Source organism: Catharus ustulatus, chromosome Z (assembly GCF_009819885.2).
Source record: "Catharus ustulatus isolate bCatUst1 chromosome Z, bCatUst1.pri.v2, whole genome shotgun sequence".
Classification (NCBI taxonomy): domain Eukaryota; kingdom Metazoa; phylum Chordata; class Aves; order Passeriformes; family Turdidae; genus Catharus; species Catharus ustulatus.
The window spans coordinates 3,413,897-3,431,372 of NC_046262.2; the positions used below are offsets into that span (position 1 = coordinate 3,413,897).

Sequence of the window (17,476 nt, forward strand, 5' to 3'; positions counted from 1 at the left end):
AGGATGCTTGTGGTGCTTGGTTCTGAGCCTCAGAGCACGGATAAATTTTACTCCCACAAAGCACACAAACAACAAGCAGTGGTGCCAAAAGCAGACGAGGACATGGAGGTTTTGCTGGCAAGAGGTGGTCTTCTCTGGGGACTCCTCTCAGTCATCCTGCTTCCCTGACCCAAGCTTCCTTGAGATCATCCACAGGGGATGCTACTTTAGTTTGAGGTTTTCAAAGCTTTTGAGGGATTTATGCTGCACTTTTTACTCTTCCATATCATCATGCAGGGTTTGATTTGGACCAGGAGGCCACAGAACACAGACTACCAGTCCCTTGCCTGGTCTGGTGCAAAGCCAACAGGAAGGTTGGGTTCCTTGTGCTGTTGAGAAACCCCAGCCCCGTGTAAGCCTGTTTGGATTTCTTCCTTTGACAGGTGCGGATTTTACACACTGGTGACCTGCACCATGGAAAATACCATGAAGATAGCTGGTGTCTTTGACTGCCAAACTCAGGGAAGCAGGGCTCAGGTCAAGGAAGTGCCATTGCTTCTAGAGGCATCCTGAAGAATTACAGAATATTCTGAGTAGAGAGGGACCCACTAAGATCAACAAGTGCAGCTCCTGGCCCTGCACAGACACCCCAACAAGCCCACCCTGTGCATCCCTGAGAGCAGCGTCCAAATCCTCCTGGAGCTCTGGCAGGTTTGGTGCTGTGACCATTCCCTGGGGAGCCTGGGCAGTGCCTACCATCTTCTGGGGAAAGAACCTTCTCCTGACATACAGCCTAAACCTCCTCTGATTCAGTTTCATGCTGCTTCTTCAAGTCCTGTCTGCTCATGACAGTGAGGAATCTGTCCCTCCTCTTCCCCTCACAAGAAAGTTGTAACTGCAATGAAGTCTTCCCTCAGTCTCCTCCAGGATGAAGTAAGAAATGCTGGTGAATTAAATCCTTGGCAATGAGGCTATGATTTGGTTTAGCTGGGGATTTTCCTAGTGGGGCAGTGTGCTTAGGATTTTTTGCCAGTTTCCAAACTGACTTGAAGGAATAAAAGAAAAATAAACTCTTTGCAAAGCAATCATCTTTCACAAAAATTTCAGCTGAAAAGTAGTTGGTGATTTTAAAACCAAACCTTTAAATAGCTAATGGCATAAAAACCACATACTTGTTTATGCATATATTAATGTAAATGAAAACTAAATTGCATTTTCACAAAACTTTACAGAGGCACCAGAGCAAAACACAAAGCAAGGTAAAAAAAGAAAGAAAAGAAAAAGAAAAAGAAAAAAAAAGAAAAAGAAAAAGAAAAAGAAAAAGAAAAAGAAAAAGAAAAAGAAAAAGAAAAAGAAAAAGAAAAAGAAAAAGAAAAAGAAAAAGAAAAAGAAAAAGAGGCCCTAACTAACAATAATGAAGGTAAATCTTTAAAATCTGAGACAGGGTGTAGGAGGCAGGGGTAGAGCTCCGCAGACAAAACTAAATCCAGTGCACTGTTTTTCCCCTTCACAAAGTGAAACAAGCTGTTCCTAAAATAATGCTTCCTTGGTCTTCTGGCAATTAGTGTCCTGGAGGATTAGCCTACAATCATCAGCAAGTGTTTGCCTTTCCCAGCCGATGTCACCATAGAAGTCTGTGTTTATCTACAAGGCCCAGGGGATAATTTATAAGCTGAACTGAGGTCCTGCATTCACAGACAAATGTTCCACACTGCCACCCACCCTCCTGTACTAGTTTCCTCCCCATCTACCTCCTATCCCCTGAAATATAGGCAGGATCCTGCCAGGGGCATGACAACTGAGCTTTACAGCCTCTGAAGCAAGCACTTGCCCAATAGTTTATGTTGATATAGCAAATAAAGAGGAACTGATATGGTCAACACATCATCAGGCATCAAAAATCAGATTTCAGGAAGTATCTGAATGCAAAAAATATTTTATCACTGTTCCAGAAAGAAACAAAGAGAATGGGATTTTTTTCCCCTCTGAAAACTGTTGCCTACACTCTAATTGAAATATTGCCATTTATGAATTTCAAGTCTACTACCCAGGGTTTGCTAGAGCTAGTGCTTTTCAAAACCTCTCAGCCATCCAACTTTATTTCTAATCTATGTTATCAGTGCTTCAGGTGTTCTGGTCACCTTGCAAACTAAAACAGATTCAACCAGAGTACATCAAAATACAAAAGACTAAGCTTAGTAAGAGTGTTTATTTCTAAGTTAATTTTCCCCTGATGTGTTAGAATCTCAAAATGAGAATACTAGGCTTGCATTTGAGAGAATGGGAAGCTAGTACTTTAAAGAAAATATAATCCCTGTCTTGATGGTAAACTGACAATATGGCTCAGGACAATTAATTTGTTAATTTGAAAATTCTAATAAAAGCACCCAAGCAAAAAAAGCAAATAAATGAAAGACTCACTTCTATAAAGAATTTGTAAGTGTGACCAACATTCCTCACAACAGAGAATATTTCAGAACAGGTACATAGATGGATGGATAGGTTATAGATAAGATAGATCTGTTCTCAGATCTCGAACATGAACACAACAAGGCTTAGAGACACCATTATTAACTAAAGCTGATGAACATGCATGTTGAAGGTGAAAACCACCTTTTTTCCCCCTGAGAATTCATCTGTTTTCTCTTTAGGAAACTACAGGGGCATTCTGGAGCATCATGGACACAGTCTGAATCTGCCTCAGGTCTAAACCCAATCACAGGTTGTCCACAAGGTACATTAGAGAGCAAAGTTATTTGGTAATTGAGACCAACTGCTTCACTCTGCCACACTTAACATTGGGTGACCTGATTTTATAAAATGTTAAAACTCAAATCAAATTTTGTTTCATATTTGGAAAGAATGATCTCCAGGTGCAAACTTATCTTAGCTACAAAGACAGGAGGCCATAAGAACCAAAGAAAATTGTCAGGGATGAACTTGGTTAGTCTGATAAGTGCCAAGGGGTAGGGGGAAGGAATAGACCACCAGCTGGCTGTTATTCCAAGCACAGCCCATCTCACTTGCAATTACAGAACCCTACCAGCAATCCCACCAATGTCAATTTGACCAATTTTAGAATAAGGGGCCATTCATCCTAAGTAATGAATATTGAAACCTGGCCATCAGTTTGTGAACAAGTTTTTACATGTCTGTCATGAGGAACTCCAATAAAGAATGTCCTTGTGATGGTGTCACTTCAGAACAAAAGCATGCAATGAACTACCACCATCCAGCCAGCTACAGTAGGAGGCCAAAGGTTGCATGCATTTAGCCAGCAAGGAAATGCAATATTCTTTAAGAAAGGCACTGCCTGGAGTAGATTTTATAAAGAAACAGAATTCATGAATAAATAAACCAGATGGGAATAAGCCAGGCTAGGGCATTAACATCTCCTAGTGCAATGAATCCTCGATCTTGCTTGAGGGTTTTTCTACAAACAACAAACACAGAAACATTAATGTTGTACCATTGTCAATCAAGCCAAGGACTCTGTTTGTGTCCAGGAACTCTGATATGCAACAACACTGATCAAATGCACCAGACGTTAAGACATTCTTAGATTTCACCAGTTAAGGTTCATATTGACTGACCTGATCTGAGTCTTTCACTTGAGAATTTTTCCCTTTTCTGCAACCACAACTCATAAGCAGTTTTGCATCTCCAATGACTTTTCCCTATAAGAGATAAGGAAGGAAAAACATCAGCACAATCTGAATCACTGAAGACCAAGAGGCTTGTACTTGTGATCAGGACTCTTCCTGTGTTGCTGGGAGGTTCACTTTCAGAGGAGGATCTCCCAAACTGCCAAGAAAACTTCCCCAAAGGATAATATCACAACATCAGAGAAGTCACACAGAGGCAGAAGGAAAGCAAAGTGTGATAAAAAAGACAGTAGGAAAGCAAAGCTGAAAAGAAACATGTCATTTTAACCCATGGTTTTCATACACTTGCATGAGCTGGAACATGTTTAGCACGCTCAGACAGTACAAATACCAAACTGCAGTGACTTGAGAAAAAGCTCATACACTACTTTTTCTGCTCAGCTTTACCAAGTTAATGCCTACTTGCTTCTAATGTGCCCAGATTTGGTGAAATGAACGCTTCAAGAGAGACTTGCTCCCAGTAGAACAAGAGGTCTACACCATCTCTGGTAAACCCATGCCAGGAATCCAAGAGCACACTCTCCCCCAACACTGCTGGGACAGACTCTGCAGTGACTGTGACATAGGATCATAGAACGTTTGGGTTGGAAGGGACCTTAGAGATCTCCCAGTTCCACCCCATGCCATGGGCAGAGACATAATCCCCTAGAGCAGGCTGCTCCAAGCCTCATCTAACCTGGCCTTGGACACTTCCAGGCATCGATGCTCAAATCAACAGAGATTTGCAAAGAAACAGAGTCTACTCACTCTGCTTTTATCTGTAACCAACAGTCTGAGAGAGAAGCTGAGCTCAGACACCTTTATTTTTGTTGAAAACCCATCAGACTGACTGAGTGTGATCCAAGCAGCAAGGTTTCTCTTGTTAACAGGGTTCTTTTGTGGAGGTTATTTGAGTCACTTTAGCTCTTCACCGAAGTATTTTTGTTGCTTATCGAACCTGGACATCTTGATAAATCGCCACAGCAGAAAAGGAGTTGGGATTCCAGACTTGGTAAAAATGCTGCTTGAATTTAAACTGCATGGAGTCAAAAAGAGCCAGTGGAGCCCCCACAAATGTATCACAATCACTTGTTTTTTTCCATAGGCATGCACACAAAGACATTGCCTACAAAGAATTTTGCTGTTCACAGTTGAAAAATAAACTCTTGGCATCTGCTGGGGAGCAGAGGGAGAATCTGCTCATGTGCAGCCATGAGAGGTCATGAGATTTCAGCTGGATTAATTTATACAGAAAAGGAGATCCCAACACAGTTAGTGAGTTTAGCCAAGTGGAAGTGCTCTGCCCTAAATGATGAGGAAGGGAAAGGGCACGATTAAAAGGAATTGCAGCCATTGCTCAATGTCAGGGCACAGCAGAGTGATGACCCGTGGTGGCAGGAGTTGAAAAAAGGCAGATAAACTTTTGGTCACCTTGGGAGAGCCTGTAACCTGCCAGATGTGGGGACATTTCTTACTTGGTGAGCTCAGCATCTCACAAATCCCAGCAAGGTTAGATAATGTGCAGAAATTATCTTTTTCTTTCCTTTCAAAACAGAAGCTGGGAAAAAAAACTAAGACATTGAAAAGGTTGTACTGATACCTAATCTGATAACTACCCAAAATGCCTCAATGCTGCTGATTACAAACTGTCAAACTGTTTTTCAGGGGACTACTTCCAACTGGCCTTCTCTGCCTGTGACTCCCATCTGTCAAAGCTGTTTCACTCTTGCCCCATTACTACAATCCTTCAACAACTGGTCTGTAATCTATTAAAATACTTCTTTCCCCCTCAGAATGAAGTGATTAAACTGTAAGTTAAAGCAAGTGTACTAAAATGCTGTGTTAGAGACAGGAAACTGAGGCATAGGGAGAGAACACTTTGTCTAACCACACAGTACCTTCTACACACCCCACAGCATGTGAGACAAGTTGGACCTATAAAAAGACCTAGGAGAGACTGACACATTTCCCAAAAAGCCACTGGATACCTTGGGGTGGCTATAGCATTAGCATACACTTGTGGTTAGGAAATTATATCCACACATCTCTCATGGATGCTCAGTTTGTCCTACTGTCCACTGCAAAGTTGTTATGTCAAAAAGATAATCCAGCCCTTTTATAAGCACAAGCCAAGGAAAAATCCTCCTGTTTTTAGCCCTTTCTGAGCTCTTGGCAAACCATGGCCATGTTCTCCTGTCCAAAAAGAAGTATCACCAGTTTCACTTAAGAGAGAGAAATCACAAGATGTTGCCCATAACTACCTGAGAAATCATGAGCACAAGGGAAATATGAACCCAAAACTTAAGTTTTTTTTCTTTTCCTCTGACAGTACAAGAATGAAGGGGCTCTTCAATTCCCTAAGAAAACCCAAATGAAAGCAATACACTGGATAAATACACCTCCTTTTCTAGCTGCAGATGCACCTCTCTTAATGTGCATTGAATGAATGAGCTACTACCTCCACCTTATTTTAGGAAAGCTCCTTATGAGCAGATGCTTAATTTGCAGATAGGTGTCTAACATTAGGCAGCTAAGTTGAAAGGCAAAAGGGAAAAAAAAAAAAGCATATGGACAACATTTGCAGCCAGTCGCAACTCTGTTCCAGAGCAGATGGAGGCCTTGTCATTCAGGGGTTTCCTCACATACACCAAACAGTTCAGTGGGGATAGGGAAAGGGGCTTCTGTTTGGATGCTTCTGTCTGGAACCAGATTAGAGGAAAGCACACTTTTCCACAGCACACGCCTTGTGTTACATTAAACATGCATGTGCAACTTCAGCTTTTATTCAGTGATCTGAAACAGAGCCCTCCAGGGTGCTAAGGGTTAGTGAGTTTTTGTTTGTTTATCTGTATGTTACTTTGCAGTTTCTAGTGCCCAAGGAGTTTGTTAAGAAATTAAAACACCTCACTGGGGCTATCCTGCTGTGGTTGTTACCTCCTAATATTTCCCTTCTTTCTTCATTCAGCAGTGCTTGATGCTCACAGGGGAAGGAAAGAACACCACAAAGAGAGGAGCCTCATCTGACTGGGTATACATGTTTGGTCTTAATTCAGGGAGAATAATTCCTGTTTCCTGGCCTTTTAATAACATGAAGTTCCTTTGTTTAGAAGCAGGTAGGCACAAGGTTTTCCAACAGGGAAGACTGCTTTGCCTTCTGCTGGCTCACATCCACTGCCAGACATTACCCTTCCCAAGGCAAAAGAGCAAGAAGGCTCCTTGACATATGTCCTATTATCCCACCTCTTACAGGGAACCTGGCTGGCCTCACCCACCTCCTTGCACCACGGGCTCCAGCAGTTGGCCAAAGTTTCCAGAAAAATAAGAAAAACCATAATAATAGTAACAGGCTTAATTATCTCAGCTGCACGGGTGACAGGAGCTGAGCAGCTGCCAGTTTTAACAGCCTGTGGTCGAGAAAGACTGAACTGCATCACCCAGAAGTCAAATGAGGGTCGGTCACAACTCGCTTCACGCCAGCAGCTCCAGGGGAAGCGCAGGGCACACACAAATCACTGCGGCGTTGCCCAGAGCCATCCCGTGTGGAGCTGCCAGCCCCGTTTAAAGGAGTCAGACACGAGGCACATGGCACCAGCCGGCCTCCAGGGAGCTGCCAGGCTCTGTGCTCTGGCTGGGATTAACGGCAGGATCCTGTCTTCCAAGTATGCGGCTGAAAAGCTCAGCTCCAGAGGTGGGCTTGGCTTAGCACTGTGCCATGCACCTTGCAGAGGCTGACAGGTCCAGCTGGGCTCTAACCTGCTTGGCTTTCATTAGCCTTTCGCTCTTTTGAGCAACAGCAATTGAAAATAGTGGAAGCAGCTTTTTCCCCAGGGAGCTGGCACAACCACTCAGAGGGTGGTCAGGCACTGGAACCACCCCAGGGAAGGCCTCAAGTCTGCCAGAGTCTAATAAGCATTTGGACAGGTTCTTAGGCACACAGTGTGATCCTTGGGGCTGTCCTGCGCAGGGCCAGGAGTTGGACTCAATGATCCTTGTGAGTCCCTTCCAATGTGGGATATCATTCTTTGAGTCTACGTACAGCACTGCAACAGCAAACTCCAAAAATCCCTATTGCTGCATAAATGCCATTAGGAAGAACTGCACATTCGGTGTTTGTTATGGTTTTTTGCTGCTCTGTCAGGGTGATCCACACATTTTGAAGAACCAGTACCCAAGTGCCTACAGTGGTAGAGTGGGAGAGAAGGGGGGAAAGGAAGGGAAACAAGAACTGAATCCAAGGTGGAGGCAAGCAGCAGTACAACAGACAGCTGGTGTTTGGGTGGTGGTAAATCACCCTGAAATGAGCCTCTTCCCTCAGCTCAATGAGGCCTAAACAACAAAGGAAGGCACAGCTTGCAGCCGGACAGCCTGCTAGCCAACCACAGACACACATGACAGCTTCATTCAGGAGCCCGGAGTCAATACAAAAGCTCCGAAATCAATCCGACATCCTGCGACCTCAAACAATGCGCCAAATCTTCTCAGAATTGGAGCCCCAAATGAGGGGGAGCAGCATTCAAGGGAGATCAAAACGCAGGGCTGGCATTGAAAGGGACTAAAAAGGAGAAGAATGTTCCCAGTTTATTAATGGTGAGGTCTGGCCGGCTGCATCCCAGCCACCATAGGTTACGTTCATTAAAGGGCAGCGCTTTGCACGTATTATGCAGAGCGCCCGGAGAGTATGTGTTGTGTGCGTGTGTCCGCCAGCGTGCCCCTCACTTGCTAGAGATCAGGATGTGCCTTTCTGCTTAGCACTGTTGTCTCCATCAGAAATTCCTCCTGTGTGAACCGCAAACGGGGTTTTTTCCCACTTGAGCGACTGTATGGGCACAGACGCGCACACGTACATACGCTCTCTCTCATCCCTGAGCCTGAAAAGCATAAAGGAACTCAGACAGACTCTTTCCAACTAAAAAAAAAAAAAAGAAAAAAAAAAAAGACAACATTTCACATCCCCTCCTGGCCATACTTTCAGCTCACACACACACAAAATCTATTACAAAAGACCAAAGCATTATGCGATTGCCGCTACTGCTGATGGAGTTGATTGCTCCATAAACCTCACTCTTACATGCCATAAAGGAGCTGGTCCCACAGCACAACAAATCCACAAAGGAGAGCAATGGAAAAAGAAGAAAACCTGCTTCAGTCCCTGGAGTTGTCCCCTCCGGGCAGGATTGCCCCTGCTGGGGTAGTTTCACTTGCAGAATCTGTCTTGCAGCAGTACACAAAAATGACACCCTTCCCCATTCAGCAACAAAAAGGCCAAGCAAATCCTTTTTATCAGCTTCCCTTTGAAGGCAGGTGGAAAAGTATAATATAGACATACACAGGAAAAAAAAAAAAAAAAGAAAAAAAAAGATAAATACCATTTGCAAAAGTACTGATTTGCAAAAGTACTGTTTGGATTTGCCTGTCCTAATTATCTGCTTTTCAGCTGCCACATTTGAAGGAAACAGACCTTGAAAGTTTTCTCCTTCTCGGATGCACAGCCCAAGACGAAGGGCTTGCTAGAGGAGGTCAGACTTGAAAAATACTTCTCTTTTTTTTGTGCTGAAATGATAGTAGATGAAGAGAAAGCACTGACATTTTCAAAGCTGTCTAGGGTCTTTATGCACATTTCCCATGAGTTTTTACTGAAGACGTGTCAAAGCTTAATAGCCTTTCCTTTTCATGTGTCACACTGATCTGATATTCAGAACAGACATGGCTGAGCAAGCTCTCTTAAATCTGGAGAATCTTATATAAACAGAAACTGAAAACATTAAGTGCTCCTTAGGATGCAGCAAGTATTTTATCACAAAATCAGGGGCAAAAATTAGAAAAAATGTGCAGGCTCTATCCCTGGAAACGTTGAAGGCCATGTGGAATGGGGCTTTGAGCTACCCAGTCTAGTGGAAGGTGAGCAGGTTGAAACCAGATGATCTTTAAGGTTGCTTCCAACCCAAACTGTTCTGTGATTCTATGAAATTAATGCTAGGGGTCCAAAAAAAGGCATTATGCTTATACACACTTTATTCACACTGACAGGAGTCTACACTGTTCTTGCCTCCACTCTAGAGTCCTTAAAGACCACGAACATGATCTTTACGTCCTCTTTTGAGAAGACATCTCTAATTTTACTTTGTGGTAATGTCATACAGATGCCAGAGGGCAACTGGGCAAAGACAAGTGTAGCAGATGCAAACAAGCTTTTTCAAGGCAGGATGGAAGGTCTCCTCCAAGGGAAGACAAGATGAGGTGATGTCCAAACCCCAGGCAAGAAGACTGGAGCAATCCTCACCTGGTTTATCAACAGTAAGTTAAAAAATCTCTCCATTAGCATTTGTAGAAAGAGGAAAACTGCATCCAGTCTTGGTGAGTGCCCAAATATGTGCTAGATGAGTGATAGGAAATGATGGAGGCTGCAACAATTCCTAGCACTGCAGATGAAACAGAGTCTACAGAGATCAAATGGCAAAAGATTCAAGATTATATTTTTTTTTTGTGAAGATAGTAAAGTGGAAACTTTTTTTCAGATAATTAGCGAGTCTAAATGTACAGTGTTCAAATTCAGAAAAACTGAGCTCTTATTTGGATGAACTGCCTTTTTTGTTTTGTTTTATCTTGCTTGCTTTAAACTCTGCTATTTAAATAATTTAACAATTTATCTTAAATATTTCACCAATAAATCACAAGCTTGTGTTTCTATTTTATGTTAAATCCAATCAGTGGAGGAATGCCTGAGCTGCAAGTTAAAATTCTGCTCCACCAAGCCATTGATGCATAATCATTTCTCTGCAGAATCTCTAGTGAATAAAAACTTCTCTGCAGAATTAATGCCATGTAAAAAGTTCTTTATACAGGCTTGGAGTGCAATGCTGCCCTGGACCATCTGCATCCTGCCAACAGGATCAGGATTTCCAGAGTTAATTGGGGTGTGGAGTTTTCCCACCCTGGCAAGAACAAGCATGGAGCTCACAGCTGAATCTCAGACATGGGTGCATCGAGATGGAGTCCCATCCACCAGTCAGGATGCTGATAACATGCACAGAGCTCCAAATGGTCTACGTGTGTGATGATTGTATTGGGATTCCCTGCTTGCTGTCATCAGAGAGGAGCAAATAGAACAAAATTATGATGCTGTTGGCCAAAATTGGTGATTTTTAAGAAAGCCTCTAGGATAAAGATGTTGAGAGTCTGTACCAAGGAACACCAAACCCACTGAGCATCAGCAGGAATAAGACTTCTGAAATTGCTAAATTGTGTAGCCATTTTAAACTACATTCCAATTAACCTGAGATTCAAAAGCAACAGATTCACAAAAAGCAAGTCCTCGCTGTCTCCCAAAGTCTGAGTACATCAAAACAAAGCCAGGAAGCCTCACATATCTATAATTTACTGCAATTCACTTTAATTTCCTTCCTAAAACATTGAGACACATTTAAGGCAAGACTCCCTTTGGTCTCAGTCCACAAAAACCAAAATGCATGAACAATGTGAAATAGATAGCCAGAAGCTGATAGCTCACATATTGAATTCAAAAAGCAAATTGAGACAGAGAAAAATGACGGCCAAAACAGAATGGAAGGGGAATGGGGAATCACTGTCAGCTACATTGTTATTAAGCTGCCTTAATTTTGTTTTGTGTCAACTTTTTACTTTGTTTTGTTTCAAAACTTGAAAAGTCATGGCTTTTTTGCTTCAAAGAACTGTTTAGTGGGTGATCTCACTTTGATGCCCATAGGAGCAAAACATACACAATCCTATTTGCAAAGAAAAAAAATCATCTAGGGCAGCATGACTCCTCTTCTGCAGCTGGGCAAAAACCTCCACACCCCAGGTCCTAAACCTGGCTGGAGCTTGCCTGGGAAAGGGGGAGTAAGATGGAAATCGGAGACATGTCCTCCTCCTCCTCCTTGTTCGAGGCAGACATCCCCATCTCTCCTTCCCCATGTGCAGCCAACAAGACTTCCTGCACCAACTGATACGGAAACAGCTAATTTACTGCTTTGTGTCAGGAATGCAGCCAAGGTTTCAGTCCCTTGTGCCCCGGACTCCTCTCAGCTGGGCTGCTTCATCTCAAAAAGGGTCTTCCCTTCCTCCATCCCCTCCCCTCCAAAACACACTCCTCCTCCTCTTCTGCTTTTGTAACTTATCTCCCTGCAAACCACTTCCCAACAGGAGTTGAAATTAAACAGGCTGCCCATATGCCATGGCTCACTTGTTGTCTGTTCCCCTCACTGCCATCTGGCCTATTTGCTCAGCCAAAGAGAAAAACAAAAATAGTGGGGGGAAAAAATAAGGAAAGAAGAAAAAGAAAAGAAAAGAAAAGAAAGAAAAGAAAAGAAAAGAAAAGAAAAGAAAAGAAAAGAAAAGAAAAGAAAAGAAAAGAAAAGAAAAGAAAAGAAAAGAAAAGAAAAGAAAAGAAAAGAAAAGAAAAGAAAAGAAAAGAAAAGAAAAGAAAAGAGAAAAAAGAAAAGAAAAGGAAAAGAAAAGAAAAGAAAAGAAAAAAGAAAAGAAAAGAAAAGAAAAGAAAAGAAAAGAAAAGAAAAGAAAAGAAAAGAAAAGAAAAGAAAAGAAAAGAAAAGAAAAGAAAAGAAAAGAAAAGAAAAGAAAAGAAAAGAAAAAAAGAAAAGAAAAGAAAAGAAAAGAAAAGAAAAGAAAAGAAAAGAAAAGAAAAGAAAAGAAAAGAAAAGAAAAGAAAAGAAAAGAAAAGAAAAGAAAAGAAAAGAAAAGAAAAGAAAAGAAAAGAAAAGAAAAGAAAAAGGGGGTGGGGGGAATAAGGAGAAGAAAAAGGATAAATCCAGACACAATGAAGATGATGAGGGAGGTGATGATGCTGTTTCTTGCACCTGCTCCTTGGCCAGGCTCCCAGATAGATCAGTAATGGAGAGCAGTAGAACCAGTGACAATTAACCCAAACATAGTCCTGTTTATTTAACCTGCTCATAGAGATCAACCCATATGCTGCTCCCCTGGCAAGGAGGCACCACACTCCAGCAAAGAGATTCCCACTGAGAGATTTTCCAGCCAGAGGAGGAAAAGGGAGATCCTCATCTCCTGAACTGGGCTGGCAGATTCTTCAGGACGTGATGACTGTGATGTTGGACTAAGATTTCTTTAAACTCTCCAAGTCACCTTATTTTTTTTTCCTATAGCACAGGCTAGAGCAAAGAGAGGTATGATTGTGACGGGGGGAGGTTGCATTGGTTTTAGATGTACCCTAATTTCCCAAGTTCCTGACCCCGCAAAACCAGAGGGGAAAAAAAAAAAAAGAAATATCAATAAAGACACCAGAAGAGGAAAAAAATAAAGTTTTCCTAAAATATACCGTTATTTCCAAACTGCATCCTTTACAAAAAAAAAATCATCCCTGGAAAGTGCACACAGCAGAGATTTTTGTTGTTTTCTTTTTGAAAAGGGAAAAGAAAAAGAGACTGGCTGAAGGAACTGCATGGCTTGCCATCACTAAACTTTTGTGGCAGGGTGGGAGCAGATCTGTGGGTATAACAGAAGTTATGTTTGTTTTTCAAGCTGAAATGAAAACTTCAAGGTTAAAAAAAGTAGATTAACCTGAAAAATAGTTCTCTACACCAGACAACTACTGCTGTTTAAACAGCAGAGTGAAAAAGGGAGTAAAAACTACTTTTTCAGCATCTTTTACTGACTTTTTTTTCCTTTTTTTTTTTTTTTTTTTTAACTTGCAATGAGATACTGCATACCTGTGCAGATGGGTGCCAAAAGCCATACGGTTGGTTCCTCTGGAGGCAAACACCACTGAGCCACGAGAAGATGATAATTACCACTAGAGCTGCATGAGATCATGAAGGGGAATCCCCTGCAGGGAGAAGTGGCTGAGGAGGAAGAGCAGCCTTCTCTTTCCAGGAGTTGTGTTTGGGCACAGATGCTGCCCAGAAGGACAGGTGTTGCACAGACTGCTGGGGAAGGAGCACTTCCATTAGCCATGTCCCTACATCTGAGTCCTTCCCCAACACAGAGCAGAGAAGATAATCCTCTTGAAGGCAGTGCCTTCTGATTCAAGGTTGTGTTTTTCCATTGCAGCCTGACTCAACCACAGAACAAAACTGAAGAAACTGAATGCTTGCACTCATGATTGTTCCTCTACTTGCCTGCACTGATCCACATGAACCTTGTCTGTCTTAGGACCCTCATTTATCTACACCTGCAACTGTACATGTAGGGAAGCAACATGCCCCAAAGGAAAGGTTGCATTGACTTTTCCAGCTGTTCGTGTTGTGGTCCCTAATACAGAATCAGAAGATCACAGAATGTTCTGAACTGGAAAGGACCAACTACAAGGATCATAAAGTCCCGCTCCTGGCACTTCACAGAACAACCATAAGATTCACCCCAAGATTCACACCATGCATCTGGTACTAGAGAATGACTCTTTCCCCAGCCAAACAGACCACTTGCAGTCATCAGAAAGGAGGAACTACTTTGTGATTGCAAAATAATTTGTAAGAGTGGAAACAGAAACCAGAAGTTCACTAAAATCAAAATATGGCAGCATTTCCATCTTTAACACTGCTGCAGTCACCCTTCAGAGGGGCCTCCAGATTTGGGAACCAATAAAAGAAGGGAGAAGTCCTCTGTGAGGAGACAAATTTCACCACAGGTTTTGGCTGACATCACCAGCCCATCCTTGCTCCAATGTTGTAGTTTATGATCTCACCACGAAGCACCTCTCTGGAGTCATTCCCTCCTATCTCACTGCAGCCCATCCATTATCCTCTGCCTAATTACTACCACAGTGCTGCTGCAAGAGATATTTCCTAGAGCTGAACATTTGTATTCCCAAGAGCTGGCACCTGCCAGGTCAAGTTCCTCAGCCTTTACATTTGATGTTACTACTGCAGGAAGGTGTTTCAGAGAACAGAAAAGAACACAAAGATGACAATCAATCTGATTCCTCCATTTGGATATTTCTTTAAATAAAAAGAGACTTGCTAAAGATCATATTACATTATTCTACAGAAATAGGGTAGAAGGAAAGAGGAATTGCACTGACTACAATTTGTCCAACACTCCATTAAATCAGAATTCTCTCATTAGGGATAACAATGAACTGCAATAAAATCAATGGGAAGGCGGTGCAGCATGGAAAACTGGGAAGAGAAGGATTATTTTTTCTTGTACTTTCATTTTGAGATGTGGGAGCTGGGAGCAATCAACACTAATGGCATCCAAGCTGACTCCTGAACACTGCATCCCCTCTGAGGTCACAGTTTTCCACAAACCAAACCAGTTCATCCTATGAAGGGAATGAGCACCCTGGGCATTTTTGAATGGGCCCACAGGGAAAGCTCCAGAAGATCCTCTAACGTGCCCACTCACAGGATTACACTTGTGGCAGCTCAAGGAGCAGCAAGTACCAACTTTCACCTCTCTAACTGGAGCTTACGAGCATGAGGCCATCTCATAATTTCACATTTACACTCTGTAGTAAGGTTTCAAAATACTTTGCATGTGTTTGTGATAAGGGAAGATGTCCTCTCATGACTATGATATTGGTGTGACACTTAGAAATGTTGGGGTCCTTGACTTGCCTTCCCTCTGAGAGGTTTTGTATTTTAAAAATCACTTTCACTGTATCTGATTCCTTCCTTTCTCCCATGTTTAAAAAGAAGAAATTTTTTCATTATAGGAGGGTCTGAGAGGAGTTTTCCAAACCAACAGTAGGATCATCTCAAATCTACCACAGCTGAGGTGCTCAGCTGTGACTCCTTGATTTATACAACAGAACTGAACACCTTCAAAGCTCTGCTATCTAAATATTGGATTAATATAGCTATATAGAATCCTTCTATACCTGACTAATTCACCTCCAGCAGCTACAAGACCACTAGTGGTGAAATTAAAGGGACTTTGTTAGCAGATCTTGGGCTCACAAGGACCAAAAGACAATTGTCACCTTTATAGAGGACCTTCCTCAGTGCCCTATCGTGCCTAAGCACGTGGGGGAAAGAGTAAACACACTCTGGGACTATTTCTGTGAAAAGCTGCCATTCATTGGCCAAGGAAGCCCAACCAAATCATCAGTATGAAGGGTCAAATATATGAGAGGAGTCTGAAGCCTCTCTCAGCTTCAGACTGAACCTCAGTGACCCGAGACAGGACCCAAGAGAACCAAGTGAAGCTGTGTCAGGGGAGATTTAGGCTGGATATCAGGAAAAGGTTCTTCACCCAGAGGGTGACTGGGCACTGGAACAGGTTCCCCAGGGCAGTGGTCACAGCACCTACAGAGTTCAATAAGCATTTAGACAATGTTCTCAGGCACATAGTGTGAATTTTGGTGTGTCCTGTGCAGTGCCAGGAGCCAGACTCAATGATCTTTGTGGATCCCTTCCTCTTCAGGCTATTCTGTGATTCTACGAACACCTAAGTCCCCCACATCTCCCTGCCATGGAGCTTATGTGTGTTAGGGCAAGGCTGCCAGGCTTGTCTTAACGAGTGGGTCTTATCAGATTCTCACCTTTAGGGGTGCTTTAAGGCCATCTGCCATCCTCAACTTCCCGCATACACTGTCTCAGCATCTGTGCTGGAAGTTCAAAAAACACCCAAGGCTCTGAGTCACAGTGGACCACAAATCCACTGGGTTAGAGTGGACCTAGACCTACACTCTTCTGCTGCTGCTAGAGCTGGATCTAAAACTACAAGAAACAGAATGGCCACATGCAAATCAGTGGTAAGCATGGGGAGATGGCCAGCTGCTGGCCAGGCAACCTACTCTGCCTCAAAGGAGACAAAACACAACCAAAACCTCCTTAATTCCCAGCAGAAGCTGGGGACAGCCCAGACAGAGGGGCAGAGTGCTGGCAGACATGACTCCAGCCGCCTCCATGGCCTTCCTGGCACTTCAAAGGCCTGAATCAAAGCAGCAGGAGGAACACGAATGCTTAGAAATCTTCAGTTTGGACTTGCTTTAATAATGGTGTCAGTAAACATATAAATAAATAAACAAACAAATAAATAAATGCTCAATGACCTCTCTTATCTAGCCAAATGTGGCCAAGAAATGCATGTTTATTTTCATTTAATTTCCCTAAGGACAATGTAGGGTTTTCTGAGAATGCCTGAAGTCCAAAAAAACACTTCAATTTCTGTGCATTTACATTCTTTGACAGAAAAATTACATTTTTGAGGAGAGCAAGGACTGTTTTATTTTCATTTGAGGTCTGAGGGATATCTTTCCAACCAAACTTCTCAAGCTTATCAGCTCCCACCCATGTTACTTCACTATCTTTCTAACATTTGATGTTCACTTTCACCCAAGCTTGGTTGTTGTATTTTCCTGAGGTGTTAGAAGCAAAATCAGTGGGGGAAGGAAGAAGTATATTTGTAATTCCTAAAATATTCCAAACAAGCAAAGTGTCTTGTAGGAGGCATGGATGATCTGTGCTTCTTTTCTGGTTGTAAAATGTTACAACAGGACAAACAACTGAACAATGACATCAAGATATTGATAGCCCTTACTGCAAAATACCATCCCTCCCTTTAGCCCCAGATGTTAGGAACTGCATTGCTCTGAACTTTTATTACCCATTCCTCCCACCCAATCCTCTGAGAAGATAAAAATCAAGGTCTGGGCTGCTGAGTCAGATTACAAACACCCAAACAGGACATTTACTCAGACACAGTTGTTTTTGGTCTCTACTTCACTGAAACTCTGCGTCATGGGGCTTGTAGAAAGCTCCTTTAACTTCTTTCAGAGAAATGAGTTGCTGAGAACCAGAAGCCACACACAGTAAGGGGAAAAAAAAAAAAAAAAAACAACATTTATTTTGTGAAGAAGGCAAATTTCTGAACTTCTGGTCAGAAACTGGTTCTCATTGATATAAAATCTTAAATAA

The 17,476-nt window shown here is 42.4% G+C and overlaps 1 protein-coding gene across 3 annotated transcripts in view; it reads right to left on the reverse strand.

The window, feature by feature from the left end:
- Positions 1-17,476, reverse strand: part of SETBP1 (SET binding protein 1) — a 268,383-nt gene that overhangs the window by 213,730 nt on the left and 37,177 nt on the right. For 2 of the 3 annotated variants that reach the window (XM_033085649.2, XM_033085650.2), the window contains exon 3: positions 3,573-3,656. The exons of the other annotated variant lie outside the window; for it this stretch is intronic. In XM_033085649.2, the coding sequence (XP_032941540.1) occupies positions 3,573-3,656 (84 nt within the window). The remainder of the gene's footprint in view (positions 1-3,572; positions 3,657-17,476) is intronic. 3 annotated transcript variants of the gene reach the window in all.